Source organism: Danio rerio, chromosome 20, assembly GCF_052040795.2.
Source record: "Danio rerio strain M-AB ecotype USA chromosome 20, GRCz13ab, whole genome shotgun sequence".
NCBI classification, from domain to species: Eukaryota; Metazoa; Chordata; class Actinopteri; order Cypriniformes; family Danionidae; genus Danio; species Danio rerio.
The window spans coordinates 50842146-50858491 of record NC_141040.1 but is presented as its reverse complement, the minus strand read 5'-3'; the positions used below and the strand labels follow the sequence as shown (position 1 = coordinate 50858491).

The 16346-nt window shown below is 38.4% G+C and overlaps 1 protein-coding gene across 3 annotated transcripts in view; it reads right to left on the bottom strand.

The window, feature by feature from the left end:
* The window catches only part of adcy3b (adenylate cyclase 3b), a 47027-nt gene that overhangs the window by 10429 nt on the left and 20252 nt on the right, over nt 1–16346 (bottom strand). For all 3 annotated transcript variants that reach the window (XR_015518908.1, XM_087298718.1, XM_087298719.1), the window contains 10 exons: nt 12788–12915; nt 11099–11257; nt 10240–10408; nt 10107–10169; nt 8197–8291; nt 7961–8122; nt 6714–6801; nt 3981–4097; nt 1162–1433; nt 980–1061 (listed from right to left, as the gene is read on the bottom strand). Coding sequence is in view for 2 of the 3 variants with exons in the window: in XM_087298718.1 (XP_087154844.1) it covers nt 980–1061; nt 1162–1433; nt 3981–4097; nt 6714–6801; nt 7961–8122; nt 8197–8291; nt 10107–10169; nt 10240–10408; nt 11099–11257; nt 12788–12915 (1335 nt within the window). In the remaining variant the exon portion in view is untranslated. The remainder of the gene's footprint in view (nt 1–979; nt 1062–1161; nt 1434–3980; nt 4098–6713; nt 6802–7960; nt 8123–8196; nt 8292–10106; nt 10170–10239; nt 10409–11098; nt 11258–12787; nt 12916–16346) is intronic.

The window sequence follows — 16346 nt, the reverse complement described above, 5'->3', positions numbered from 1 at the left end:
AAGAAAGTGAAATAAACAGCGGATGGTGGAGGACGGCGGTTGAGATAAAATCTGTAAACTGAGGTGAAAATCAGTAAAATCAAGCCCTGGCTCCAGAAGGTACGTATTTTTACAGATTTTGTTTTTAAAAGTCCACGGGAGGCCATTGTGTACGCTTTTTCAGATCTCAAATTAGTGAGAAATTTCTTACATGAGTGTCATTCGCGCCTGCTGTTTTCACATAAACCCACCAGAGGCCGCTGTTGACTTACTGTTTGACTGACTGACAGACCAAAAGACTGACCCACCATCTTCCTTCCAATTTTATAAAATTTTGTCCAAAACTAATGTTATTGATTTACCTGCCCACCCACTTCCCTCAACCCAACCAACAATTTTCTAAAGCCATCCAGAAAAAAGAAAAGCCCTCGCATGACTTTTACCACATTTTCAGATTTTAACACATTTTCACCCTGCTATTTACTTATTTTTTGTTTGTTTTTTTTGGCTTCTGTTTTAGTCATACACGCTTTCTGGAACCGTTCTTCATCAGACTCGAACGTCATCGTCATAGTCAACTCCTCTCTGCATCTTAAGTCCACCGACGTACAGTGGTCAGCTGGAAAGCGCGAAAAGGAATGGCATCATACCGCCCCGTAGCAATTGTTTAAAAAATGAAATGCAGCCATACGTACCTCTGGCTACATAATTTGCGGCCTCCAGAAATGTATATAGGACTACGTTTTCAGAATGAGCCTATGTTGCAACCATATACTGCTTGAGGGGACTAATAATATTGATCTTAAAATTGTTTTTTAAACTGCATTTACTCTAGCTGAAATAAAACAAATAAGACTTTCTCTAGAAGAAAAAATATTATAGGAAATACTGTGAAAAATTCCTTCCTCTGTTAAACATCATCTGGGGAAATATTTAATAATTAATTAATAATTCTAATAATTCTGACTTCAACTGTATAATTAGCTTTTGCTGGACATACGTGACGTGCAAAGTAGTAGAAACCCAACATCATGATGATAATCATTACAGTCAGCAGATATCTGGTTGGAACCACTGAATACCTGAGGACACAATTACATATTCATGCATTTGGCAGACATCGCTTGAAATGCAATCAATTTACAGTATCCACAATTTATTTCAGACTGGAGCTGGTCTCACCTGTAGTCCAGGTAGCGGATGAAATCGTAAATGTCGTAAATATACATCCAGCTGTGGATGTTTACAGCTCCTGTTGCTATGGTGACCAGCAGCATGAGTGCCAGCTTGACCACATGGCTGAGCTGGACCAGCATGACAGTGGCCACCAGCGACAGCACAGAAATATATCCATAGTGTTTGGGGTTTTCAGCACATCCACCGTTACCCAGAGACTCAAGCGTCACGCCGGAGGAAGAGTTGAGCAGCAGCAGAGGAGGCTGAACACAGCTCAGCTGAACACAAACCACAAGAAAAACACTGCTTTGACTGAGAACAGATCTGTGCCCACGTTCAATAACACACACTACAGTGGGAATGCTTGATTCTAAATGACATTAAATATTTTATAGTGATTATAGTGATTTTTAGTGTTTTTTTTTCTGAATCGCTTTAAGTAAAATACAATACACAAAGTTAAAATTACAGAACAATTTAACAAAATTGGCTATATAGTATCATATCTAAAACATTGCACAAACCTTGTTTAACCAGTTAAACTCTGCTGCTATTTGGGGATTTCCGCCTGGATTTTGCCTACCCAAATTTAAAAGCTTCCCAAATCCACATGCAGAGGTGTAAATGCAAAAAATTTACATCATTTTAAAGAAAACCCTTTGAGTTTTTATAAAACAATATTGCAAGTTTTTGAAATATCTGTATAACATATATTTCTGTGTTATAATAAACACCTAAAAAAAAAAGGCTCTTTTGGATTTTTTTTTATAAACTCAAATTTGAAAGTGTATCTTTTAGGTTCTGTGTGGTCTAGCGTGCTGTAACTAGTTTTGGTGATTCCTGCACATGTCTGTAATCATAGGAAAAAAGAAAAATGTCTCTACCACAATCTATGCAAAAGTTATCCCTGCTGAAAAATCTAGCTTAAACCAGCCTAGGCTGGTTTTAGCTGGTCTTCCAGGCTAATTTTAGAGGGGTTTTGGCCATTCCAGCCATTTCCAGCCTGGTCTTAGCTGATCAGGCTGGAAAATGACCAGCTAAATCCAACAAAAACCAGCTTGACCAGCCTGGTTTAAGCTGGACATAGCTGGTTTTGGCTGGGCTCCCAGCTTGGCTAGGCTGGTCAAGCTGGTTTTAGCTGGTCATCTCCCAGCCTGACCAGCTAAGACCAGGCTGGAAATGGCTGGAAACCAGCCTGGAAATGGCCAAAACCCCTCTTAAACCAGCCTGGAAGACCAGCTAAAACCAACCAACCAGCCTAGGCTGGTTTAAGCTGGATTTTTCAGCAGGGATTGCATTCCAACTGATGAGAGGTGCTATACAAGCCACAGCGACCGATCATTGTTTTCAAATTTCACTATTCTTTTGTTTGATCAAACATAATTCACTGTGTTTGGACCACATCAGACATATAAAAGGATTACTTATGCACATCACCTCAAAAACAGAGGAGAAATGGCCCTGAAGCGCACAGCATAATGTGCTGGCCACTTAGTTATTTGCCTAATACAGGGGTGGCCAACCCTGTTCCTGGAGAGCCACCTTCCTGCAGATTTCAGTTGCAACCCATATCAAACACACATGCCTGTAATTATCACAAGGTGTTCAGGTCCTAATTAATTGGTTCAGGTGTGTTTGATATGGGAAGCAACTGAAATCTGCAGGAAGGTGGCTCTCCAGGAACAGGGTTGGCCCCCCCTGGCCTAATAAATGACAATAGTCTTCAGTTTCTAATTTAAAACTTTAAATTAAAGTTTTTATAATAATATATGATGTAATAAACTTGTATTTTGAAAAGAAGTATTTTTCATATTTCTTGATTCTAAATATTTAGGAAATATTTTTGGCATATCAAAAGGGTGGTTATAATGACCATCCTACAAGCTCATCCATCTAAGAATAGTGCTTAAAATGTCACTAAAATGCAGTATTTATATATCATAATTAACTAGAAAATGAGGCATATAACTGCGAAAAGGTCCACTTTTTGAGAAAAGAGAACCACCCCTTTCACCAGGCTGGCTTCAGGCCTACTATTGGTGCTTATATGATTACTATTATTACCATATTCAAAATTCATGAAACATAGAAAGGTACAAAACCTTTATCTAATGATCAATCGGCCCACCCCTAGTCAACAGACTGATGGCAACAACAGGAGTGACCTTGCCTGACTATCGAGTTTTAGTACGATTAAGCAAAAAAGTTTTTTTTTGCTGTAATACCCGTTAAAGCAACAGTTTTTTGCCATTTATGTCAAAATTGTGATAGCATTGCATATAAATTCTGCAAATATCACATCATTTTTTTTTCAAAAACTCAACAATCTGGGCAAATTGACTACACTCTCATTATGTTGGTGGCTGTTTTTGCTCCATTCATTTCCATTATATTCACATTTCTTGATTGCAAAGCCATGACAACATATTATCATGCATTCTTGATTGTTGATGGTTTTCTCTTTTGGGAAGAGGCAAAATGTGTAATTTTTGATGCTGATCATCAGTTGCGATGCAAAAAAAGTTTAGTTTATGGCTTCTATATAGAGTTACAGTAAATAGAGTATTGTATATGTGTGTGTGTGTGTGAGAGAGAGAGAGACCTTTGCACTTACCTTGATATGTCTCAAAAAATCAAAATAAGCAGCTCAGCCCTCAGAACATAGTAAACATGTGTATTTATGTATTTAATTAGTTTTTTTATACTTTATATAAAAACCAGAAACTTTTTTTTAAGTTAAGGGGTAATGGTGCCAACTGGTGATCAACGTTAAAAGTGCACATTTTTAAAGTGATACACAAGAGCGAAAGTGTGTTCTGTCTCACCATATCGGCCACCTCTGCCATGGTCAAAACAAATATAGCGGCCATGGCCCATGTGTTCCGAGCCCATCGTGTGCGGTCGATCCACTGCGAGAACGACACCAGCCTCCGAGAAAACACCTGATATACACAACACAGAATTAGTGAAGGTGTAAAAGTTATGTTAATAAATTAGCATGTTGCTAAATTGTTTGTAACATGGTAGTACATATTAAGACGAGTCAAAATGTTATTAACATAAATTGTTGCTAGCATTGGTTATCATCGTTTGCATGTATGAAGAATAAACTATAATGTTTTTTTAGCATTTGGCTAGCATGAATTAGCATGTTGGTATGAGGTTTCTAATATGGTTATCATTGTTTGCATGTATGGTTAAAATTGTGTTTTTAGCACATGAATTAGCATGTTGATTTGTTTCTAATATGGTTAGCATTGTTTGCATGTATTGAGAATAAACTGCAATGTTTTAGCATATAGCTTGCATGAATTAGCATGTTGGTATTAGGTTTCTAATATTGTTAACATTGTCTGCATAAAAAGCTGTGTTTAGCACAAAATATGTTTTAACATATGACTAGCATGGATTAGCATGTTGGTTTTATGTTTCTGATATAGTTGGCATTGTTTGTATGTATGGAGAATAAACTACAATGTTTTAGCATATGGCTAGCATGAATTAGCATGTTGGTCTCATGTTTCTAATATGACATTAGCCCCTTTCACACATACAGACCTTTCCGGAAAATTACCGGCAATTTCCCGGAAAGGTTGTATGTGTGAACAGGTCCTTTTTGAAAATACCGGTAAATTCGTTCTGGCTATTTTCCGGAAAGAGAAGTTGTAACATTACCGGCAATTTGCCGGAATGCTACGCTGTGTGAACGCAGAAGGAATATTTCCGGAATAAGCGCGTGCACGTCTAGAACGTGCTGACGTAAGACTTCTGCTTTAGCCAATCACAACAGTCAGACGCATTTACGTCCGCGCGGTTTGTGAGAATAAAAGCCTTTGAATATTTTTCCAGACACATTTAGCTGCTAGAAGTTAGTCAGATCACGTTTATATGTTCTTCTTAATGCCAACTGTGTAAATGATCATCGATGAGATGCTTATGATAAGCCGTTGTTTGTTTACCTTTAAGCTTTGCGTGTGCCCATGAAACAGCCTGTGAGCGCCTGCACACGCACATATTATGAACATCTCGAAATGCGAAAGTGATCCTGCGAAAGTTGTTCACAATATTGATCATCCACAGAGTCTGTAATTTAGTCAAATGTTTACAAATACAAGCGCAGCCGTTTAAAGCTCATTTGTGGTGAATGATGTCAGAATTTACCGGTATTTTGGAATGGATGTGTGAATGCTCTTTTCCGGAAAATTTCCGTAACGTCCTCGCCTGTGTGAACAGCGCTTTTTTGAACATACCGGTAAAGTCGTTCCGTAAATTTTCCGGATATTTTCCGGTATCACTGTGTGAAAGGGGCTATTGTTTGTATGTGGAGAATCCACTGCAATGTATTTAGCATATGGCTAGCATGAATTAGCATGTTGCTAACATGTTTCTTATATGGTATCATTGTTTGCATGTATGGAGAATATACTATAATGATTTTAGCATTTAGCTAGCATGAATTAGCATGTTGATATCAGGTTTCTAACACGGTTAGCATTGTTTGCATATGTAGAGAATAAACTACAATGTTTAAGCATATGGCTACCATATATTAGCATGTTGATATCAGGTTTCTAACATGGTTAGCATTGTTTGCGAGTATGGAGAATAAACTACAGTGTTTTAGCATATGGCTATCATGAATTATTATGTTGCTAACATGTTTCTTATATGATTATCACTGTTTGTGTGTATGTAGAAAAACTATAATGATTTTAGCATTTGGCTAGCATGAATTAGCATGTTGATATCAGGTTTCTAACACGGTTAGCATTGTTTGCATGTGTAGAGAATAAACTACAATGTTTTAGCATATGGCTAGCATGAATTAGCATGTTGTAAACATGTTTCTTATATGGTTATCATTGTTTGCATGTATGGAGAATAAACTATAATGATTTTAGCATAAGGGTAGCATGAATTAGCATGTTGTAAACATGTTTCTTATATGGTTAACATTGTTTGTGTGTATAGAGAATAAACTATAATGATTTTAGCATAAGGGTAGCGTGAATTTGCATGTTTCTAACATGTTTCTTATATGGTTAGCTTTGTTTACATGTACAGAGAATAAACTATAATGTTTTAGCACAAGAATTCATATGCTGTTATCATGTTGCTAACACAAAGTAACAATTTTCTAACATGTAATAACGTGCTGTTGTTTGCGTTTTTTTTTGCATGATTGTCATTTTGTTAAAATAAATTAGCATGTTGCTTGCATTTGTACGATTCAACATGTTGTTAGCATGTCTCATGCTAGTTTTTAAGCTTCAACAGTGAAAGACTGACATTTCCTGGACTGTTTTATTTGGTACCTAAATGAAAATTCATGGTGTCCTTCATATAATTGTCCTGATCAGTTTAAACGACATGAGGTAGCATTAAAAATAATATCAGCCCAAAGCTAAGAGCCAAGTTTGGTGGATTTTTAATATTGTCAATTGTATTTCCATTAAGAAAAAAACAATCTCTCGCTCCCTCTCTCTTTTTTTTTTAACCTATAACTGACATTATTCACTTTATCATCATTGCAACTATTGCTGTGATTCTGGACTCACTCGAGGAAAGACGGCCGCTAGTGAACACAAAGTCAAAATCAGCAGTAACAGCTCACCGATGGCCAGAGTCACATAATTCACAATCAATCTGTCAGAAATCAAGCAGAATTAAGTAAGACATCATTACAGCATACCTGAAAATTACAATAAAAATTTTACACGAATCCAAAAATAATCATGTCATATTAGCAGTGGTGGTCTAAATCAGGCACTACTAGAGCATTTACTGAAGGTTCAATCTATAACTAAGTTTACAAGACACTCACTCTGCTCTGAATGGATCATTTGATTCATTAAGTTGTTTACTGGAGACTCACTCTAAACAGATCATGTGAATCAGTGAACTGTTTACCGGAGACTCACTCTCAACAGATCATGTGAATCAGGGAATCGTTTACTGGAGACTCACTCGAAACAGATCATGTGAATCAGTGAGTCATTTACTGGAGACTCACTCTAAATGGATCGTGTGAATCAGTGAGTCGTTTACTGGAAGTTCACTTTAAATGGATCATGTGAATCAGTGAGTCGTTTACTAGCAACACACTCTAAATGGATCATGTGATCAGTGAGTTGTTTACTGGAGACTCACTCTAAATGGATTATGTGAATCAGTGAGTCGTTTACTGGAGACTCACTCTAAATGGATCATGTGAATCAGTGAGCTGCTTACTGGCAACACATTCTAAATGAATCATGTGAATCAGTAAGTCGTTTACAAGATACTCTCTTTAAATGCATAATTTGAATCAGTGAGTCATTTACTGGAAGCTTATTCTAATCGGATCGTGTGAACCAGTGAGTCATTTACTGGAATCTCACTGTAATCGCTTTATGTACATCAGTGAGTCATTTACTTGAAGCTCACTCTAATCAGATCATGTGAATCAGTGAGTCGATTACTGGAAGCTCACTCTAATCAGATCATATGAATCAGTGAGTCGTTTATTGGAAGCTCACTCTAATCGATCGTGTGAATCAGTGAGTCGTTTACTGACAGCTCATTCTAATCAGATCAGGTGAATCAGTAAGTCATTTATTGGATACGATCTCTGAATGCATCATTTGAATCAGTGAGTCGTTTACTAGAGGCTCTCAGTGAATGGATCATTTGAATCAGTGATTCATTTACTAGAGGCTCTCTGTGAATGGATCATTTGAATCAGTGAGTCATTTACTAGAGGCTCTCTGTGAATGGTTCATTTGAATCAGTGAGTCATTTACTAGATGTAAAATACTTCACTTACTGAGGATCTATGAGGATTTCCATGGCTGAAGTGAAGATCAGAACAGCACAACAACAGCTGAATGCAACACCTGTCTGTCTCTCCTTCTCTGCCGAGTAGCGAGACTCAAGATCAGGATCCTCAAACCTCAGAGACAGAGCAGACGTCTTCTTCTCCTCCAGACTGAGAGAATGAAATGAAGATGTGAGCAAGATGCATGGCAACAACACTGTCCTTAAATAGGAATAAAGCATTACATCTCCTCGGCCTCTCGCTCCAGCAGAGTTTTACTCAGCAGATTCAGATGCTCTTCTTCCATCCCTTCTTCTGTTATGCTGGGCAACTGCAGGTGCTGAGAAACCACACACACAGGTCAAAGGTCAAGACAGAGAGCTAGAACAACGGAATTATGGGTGCTTGCAAGGGTGCTGCTTTGTGCCCAACTAGGCTGTTGCTAGTGTATTTTAAACTTGATAGGGTGAGGCTGTGCAGTTTCTAGGGGGTTGCTACCCTAGGTTGTTCTGTACTGTTGCTAAGGAAGGATGGATATAATGATAACAATAGATACACAGACAGACAGATGGATGGACGGATGGATATACAGAAAGACAGACAGACCTACAGACAGACAGACAGACAGACTGATGGACGGACGGATATACAGACAGACAGAAAGACAGACAGATGGACAAACAGATAGATGGATAGACAGACAGACAGAAAGACATATAGGTAGACAGACAGACAGCTGGACAGACAGACATAAAGACATAGATAGACAAACAGACAGACATATGGATGGACGGACGAATGGATGGATATACAGACAGACAGACAGACAAACAGACAGACAGACAGACAGACAGACAGACAGACAGACAGATGGACGGACGGATGAATTGATGGATATACAGACAGACAGACAGACAGACAGACAGACAGATGGATGGATGGACGAATGGATGGATATACAGACAGACAGACAGACAGACAGACAGACAGATAGACAGACAGACAGACAGACAGACTGACAGACAGACGGATGGATGGATGGATATACAGACAAACAGACAGACAGACATATAGACATATAGATAGATGAACAGAGGGACGGATGGATATACAGTCAGACAGATGGATGGACGGATGGATATACAGACAGACATATAGACATAAAGATAGACAAACAGACAGATGGATGAACAGATGGATATACAGATAGACAGATGGATGGACAGATGGATATACAGACAAAGAGATGGATGGACGGATGGATTTGCAGACAGACAGACAGACAGACAGACAGACGGATGGATATACAGACAGACAGATGGATGGACAGATTGATATACAGACAGACAGATAGATGGACGGATGGATATGCAGGCAGACAGACAGACAGACAGACTGACTGATGGATATACAGACAGACAGATGGATGGACGGATGGATGGATATGCAGACAGACAGACATATAGACATATAGATAGATGAACAGAGAGACAAATGGATATACAGACAGACAGACGGACATATAGACAAATAGATAGATGAACAGAGGGACGGATGGATATACAGTCAGACATATAGACATAAAGATAGACAAACAGACAGATGGATGGACGGATGGATATACAGATAGACAGATGGATGGACAGATGGATATACAAACAAAGAGATGGATGGACGGATGGATTTGCAGACAGACAGACTGATGGATGGATATACAGACAGACAGATGGATGAACGGATGGATATGCAGGCAGACAGACAGACAGACGGATGGATATACAGACAGACAGATGGATGGACAGATTGATATACAGACAGACAGATGGATGGACGGATGGATGGATATGCAGACAGACAGACATATAGACATATAGATAGATGAACAGAGAGACAAATGGATATACAGACAGACAGATGGATGGACGGATGGATATACAGACAGACAGACAGACATATAGACAGACGGATGGATGGATGGATGGATGGATATACAGACAAATAGAAATATAGACAGACAGACAGACAGATGGATAGACGAAACAACAGATATACAGACAGACATATGGATAGACAGACAGACAGACAGACAGACAGACAGATGGATGGAAGGATGGGTAAAAGTCAGATAGACAGACAGACAGATGGATGGCTGCACCTGTGTTTCAGACTCCTCGGCTGTGTTCTTCACTGAAGTGCTGCTGCCGCTGGTGTTGATCACCTGATGAAGGTTTCAGATGAGTTTGGAAATGAGAACAACAGATCAGAGAGTAAGACCTCATGATACTCACTGTCCCGTTGCCCACTCCGTTCGTTTTGGCCGTTTCCTTGGCCATGACCACAAGATACGTGTCAATGCCCTTCTCCAGAAGGTAATCGCAGCGTTCCCCTCCATTGCCCTCCTCCAGCTCAAACTCATCATGCAAACAGTCCTTTGTGCTCTGAGAGATGTGCACACGCCTACAATTGCACAGAAAGTGTAACTGCATCACTGCATCCCAAATGGCGCACTATACACTATGCATTTATGCATTCAACAGCACAGTTTATGCATTAAGTGTCGTCCCAAATGAAACACTAATGTTTTTTTTACTAAACGGAAATTCTAATAATTTCCCAGATGACGGTTCATTCATTCATTTCACTTCGGTTTAGTCTTTAATTCATTAGAGGCCACCACAGCAGAATGAACCACCAACTATTCCAGCATATGTTTTAAACAGCGGATGCTGTATGGGAAACACCCATACACTCTTACATTCACACACACACTAATACACTTTGGCCAATTTAGTTTGTACAATTCACCTATAGCGCATGTGGACTGTGGGGGAAACCGGAGCACCTGGAGGAAACCCACACCAACACAAGGAGAACATGCAAACTCCACACAGAAATGCCAACTGACCCAGCCGGGACTTCAACCAGCGACCTTCTTGCTGTGAGGTGACAGTGCTAACCACTGAGCTACGGTGCCGCATCATGCGATTAGTCACGATTAAAAAATGTTATTGCTGTCCAGCACTAGTTATTATCAACAGTATCAAATGCAGCACTGAGATCCATCAACAGAAAAGATGCACCCATGGGTAATTGACCATAGCAAAAAACTTTTAATATTCAGTTTTAACAGATTTTAGTTGATCTCACCCTGGGATGCCCCCTGACTCCATCTTGTTTGCCACAGTCACATCAGTGGACCAGACGTCGAACTGCCAGCGCTTCTGTCCCAGGACTCCACCCAGCACAGTGCCCGAGTGAACACCAACACGCATGTCCACTCCTGTCTGGGTCTTTTCACGCACATAGCTGAGCACAGGCGATACAAACAATTTAGACTGTCCGCTTAATAGTTGCTGTTAATTCTTAATTATAAAATCAATAATAATTATATATTTATAGATAAGATTACAAATAATCTTATCAATAAATTTCTAAAAGAAAAACATATTTTTAAAATATATTATAATTATAAATATTTTTTGTAAAATATTTATACAGCAAAAGTAAAAATTATTCGCCCTCCTGTGAATTTGTTCTTCTTTTTCAATTACTTCCCAAGCGATGTTTCAGAGAGATCTTGAGATTTTTTCATAGCATTTCATGCATTATTTTTTTCTTCTAGAGAAGGTCTAGTTTGTTTTATCTTGGCTTGAAAAAAAGCAGTTTTAAATTTTTTAGAAGCATTTTAAGGTCAAAATATTAAGCAATATTTATTTCATAGCTGAGTACAGGTGACACAAACAATTTAGATGGTCCGTTTAATAGTTGCTAATTATACTTAACTATAAAATTAATTTAAAAATCATATCTATAAAAAAGTGATCTATAATTGTAAAATTACATATTTTATAATATGTAATAATAATATTTTTTACTAAAATATAAAGATATATGAAATTAAAAGGTCAGTTATTTTATAAATGATAATATGGTTATTACATATATTATATAACTGATTTTTGTCATAATTGTTCCGCTGATGTAGTCTAACAATATCTAAATATTCTACCCTAAATTACTTTAAAAATAAATATGAATATAACAGAAATAAAATACTATATAAATAATTAAAATTCAATTGATTATAATTGTTATAAAAGTATTATTTTATAATTTTATTACTACAATACCAACCATTCTGAAAAAACAAAATTTTTTTATATTGTTTAATACAAATTCAACATGTACACACACACAGTAGACAACATCAACAATTAATACATTCCCCTCATTTCCTAATAGCATCTATACTTCCTGAGGTTACTGTGAAAGTACAGCCGTAAACTACACTTATTCATAATTCATCATAATGTTTCTGTAGATAAAGCTTCTTCCAGTGCTTATTAACTGTTCACAAAGCCGCTCCCACTGACCTGTGCTTTAGATAACGCTTCTCACAAATGGCATTTGTTAGAGATAAAACGGTCACACTTTACAACAAGGTTTCATTATTTAATGTATTTACTAACACAAACTAATGCTGAATAAAACGTGTACAGCATTTATCAATCTTAGTTCAACTTGTACTAATGCATTATTAACATCTAAAGTCTTGCTTGTTAACATGAGCTAATGCATTGTGAGGTAACATGAACTAACAATGAACAACTGTATATTCATTTACTATTAACTAACATGAACAAATGCTGTAATAAATGTAATGTTCATTGTTTGTTCAAGCTAGTAAATATATTTAACTAATATTTATTGACACAACCTATTGTAAAGTGTTACTTTCAAAATAAAACCCCTCCCATATGCCATGATCAGTAGATAAAGCCCTGCCCAGTAATTGGGTTCTGCAGGCAAAGCTCCGCCCAGTGGGCGTGTACTTACGAGATGGCCTCCACCATAGACAGGCCCATCATAATAGAGCAGGCAGCATGATCCTCACGGTAATCTGGCAAACCGCAGATACAGTAATAACAGTCTCCAAGAATCTTGATCCTCAGTTGGTGGTGTTGCTGTTAAAGAGAAAACACATCATGTGTATTAGAGCTGCACAATTCTGGCTAAAATGAGAATCGCAAGTTTTTTTGCTTAAAATAAAGATCACGATTCTCTCACAATTCTGCAGATGTAAAATAAAGCTTAATATGACATTATTGTTTATTCTCAAACATATGGTAAAACAACAATATATGTATGTCTACTGGTTTCTATACATAATTCTATTCAACTTATAATAATTCTGATGTTGAATTATGTTTGAGATATAGGCCTATGCTTGCAATCTGTCATTGAGAACATTATTAGACCATTTACTTGTAAAATCAAGAATATATAGGCTAAAGTAGTTATACTGACACTGTAAACATTTATTTTTATGCACAACATCAAATGCTTGTCACAGTCATAACTCTAAATGCGATATGATCATTTAAATAATGTGCACGCTTTCGGTTTCATTTTCACTGCTAAGTGCTGTTCATACTTCGCGTGCGGCTCTCAAACGATCACTCTGTGCCACAAACTGAATATTATTTACAACTTAATAAGCTGTAAACACTATAAACATTCAGCAGGGCGCGCGCCCGCACAGTCAGCAGCTCACGTCACTTGTGATTTCCCGACCGCGAATGCATCATTATATGAAGACAGAAATGACATTTTTGGGTGAATTATACCTTATAAATACAGTATGTGACTCTTTTAACATCATTTGGAGGTGTCCATGTCGCTGAGCAACGTGTGTGAAACAATGAAAAGACTCGTGCAGCCGCTTTTGCTTCTCTCCTGAACTTGAAAATATGATTGGCAGAATTTTAGAAAAGCTGGATTAAGATTGTCTAAGCAGGGGTGCACAATCCTGTTCCTGGAGATCTACCTTCCTGCAGATTTCAGTTGCTACCCATATCAAACACACCTGCCTGTAATTATCACAAGGTGTTCAGGTCCTAATTAATTGGTTCAGGTGTGTTCAGGCCTGGATTGGCTAATCGGGAGGACCGGGAGAATTCCCGGTGGGCCGGTCCGTTTTTTGGCCGCGAGAGCCGGTGTCCCTAGCTCCAGAATCTGTTGCTCTCAGTACTCACACTTTTTAAATATATATATTTACTTGACCACCATCTATTTTAATGATGATAAAACATAGTTGTGTCTCCTTTCAATACACAGCTGTTGTGGTCCAGCGGTTAGAATGTTAGGTCAACACTCAGCGGACCCGTGTTCGATCCTTGTTAGAGTAATTTATTGTTTTCATTTTTATTGTTAAGACATATAATACTGTTAGGGTTGTTGAACATTTGAAGTTCTAAAGCAGCAAAAAAAACGTGATAGTGTAATTAGCAACTGAATTGGAAATGATCTTATTTTAATATAGTCAGTCGTGAACTGAGGTGGGCCGGTCTGAGGCTTGAAACTCCAGGGCTGAAAAGGAGTCCCACTCCGGCCCTGGGTGTGTTTGATCTTTTTTCGATTAATTGTGCAGCTTTAATATGTATCATGCTGATACTTCATAGCATATGCATGTATTACTTTAGCAGTGGCGTAGCGGACGGGCCCGCAGGGCACGCACCGCAGGGGGCCACGCGTGATTAGGGGGCCCCACGTCGTCGCGATTTTTAATAATTGAAAATCCAGGAACCGCAATAATCAAACTCTTGGGAACAACTGTGGCCGGAACCAAAGTTTACAGGTCTGTGTTCTCTGAATTCCGCTCAAGCGGTGGACTACTTCATTCTGATTGCTTGGCGCCGAACCGCGTCATAGCCAATGAAGACGCGCCGCTGTTTCTCGCCGCCGGTTCTCGTTAAAAAATGAATGACTTCTGGCTACTTTGACGCTCTCGCCACTTTCGGTTTGTGATCGCTCCTCAGTTTGTGAAGGATTCCCCGCGTTGTCACGCCACCCCGCCTCCTTTCCCCGCTCCTCAATTTGTGACATAGATATATATACACTAGATATCGCATAGGGACCCTGAGCATGCGTCAATAGCGCCGCCACATTGGTACAGTGCTCCCAGGACAAATGTCATTCAACCGCACTAGTCAGGACAGTGTTATTACGTGAAGATGCTCGACTTAAGCGCTGTCTACAACTGTAGTAACGAGAAAACAAAGAAAACAAAGCACAAAGGCAGAACATTTCATAGGATTAAGTTTTTTACGTTTTTGTATGTTTTGAAATTTGTGCTAAACAGGTCACGTTATTGATAATAGCTATAGTCACTTACTGCATTCACCATAAGGCAAAGTAGCACCAACTCGCACTAAACACTCGGTTTATGCTAGGTTTGTTGAATAAATCAGCAAACAATGCAAAAGAAATATGACAAAGAGATGCTGCACAGCCAGAAACTTGTATTATTGTCGGCTAGCGAACGAGTCGTTCATAACGGAGATTCATTCACAAACGAATCGGTCCCTCCGTCAGTATGAGAAGTGAAAGCAGGAGAGGAGCTGTATTTCAGCACATGATTAGATCAAATTTAACAGGGAGGGTGAAAAGTACATTTCCATACACACAAACACAAGCTTTTTGTCAGGAATGCCCGTGCAATAAGTGATCCATCAATGTAGAAAAGTGGTCAAATAAACATTTTCATAATTAAAAAAAAAATGCATACTAACATCCAGGAAAACTCCCGATCATAGATATATGTGTATATCTATGTGTATTTGTGTATATCCACCCCCCCCCCCCCACCCCCCGGCTTCAACTTGGGGGCCCCGTCGGTGATCCCTGCAGGGGGGCCTCAGCATTTTGCGCTACGCCACTGTACTTTAGATAAAACATACAGTTGAAGTCAGAACTATTAGCCCTCCTGTGAATTTTTTTCTTTTTCAAGTATATCACAAATGATGTTTAACAGAGAAAGAAATTTTTCACAGCATTTCCTAATATTTTTTCTTCAAGAAAAAGTCTTATTTGCTTTATTTTGGCTACAATAAAAGCAGTTTTACAATTAAAAAAAAACATTTTAAGGTCAATAATATTAGCCCCTCTTTAAGCAATTGTTACACAATGATTTGCCTAATTACCCTAACTTGCCTAGTTAACCTAATTAACCTAGTTAAGCCTTTAAATGTCACTTTCAGCTGATTACATGGCAAAGAGAAAAGAAATCAGTTACTAGAAATTAGTTTAAATAGTTTTAAAATAGTTTGTTTTATTACTAATAAACGCTGTTTTAGAGACAGTACGGTGGCTCATTGGTTAGCACTGTCGCCTCACAGCAAGAAGGTCACTGGTTCAAGTCCGAGCTGGGTCAGTTGGCATTTCTGTGTGGAGTTTGCATGTTCTCCCTGTGTTTGTGTAGGTTTCCAGTGGGTGCTCCAGTTTCCCCCACAGTCCAAAGACATGCAGATGAATTGGATGAACGTGTGTTTGTGTGTGTGTGTGAATGTAAGAGTGTATGGGTGTTTCCCAGTGCTTGGTTGCAGCTGGAATGGCA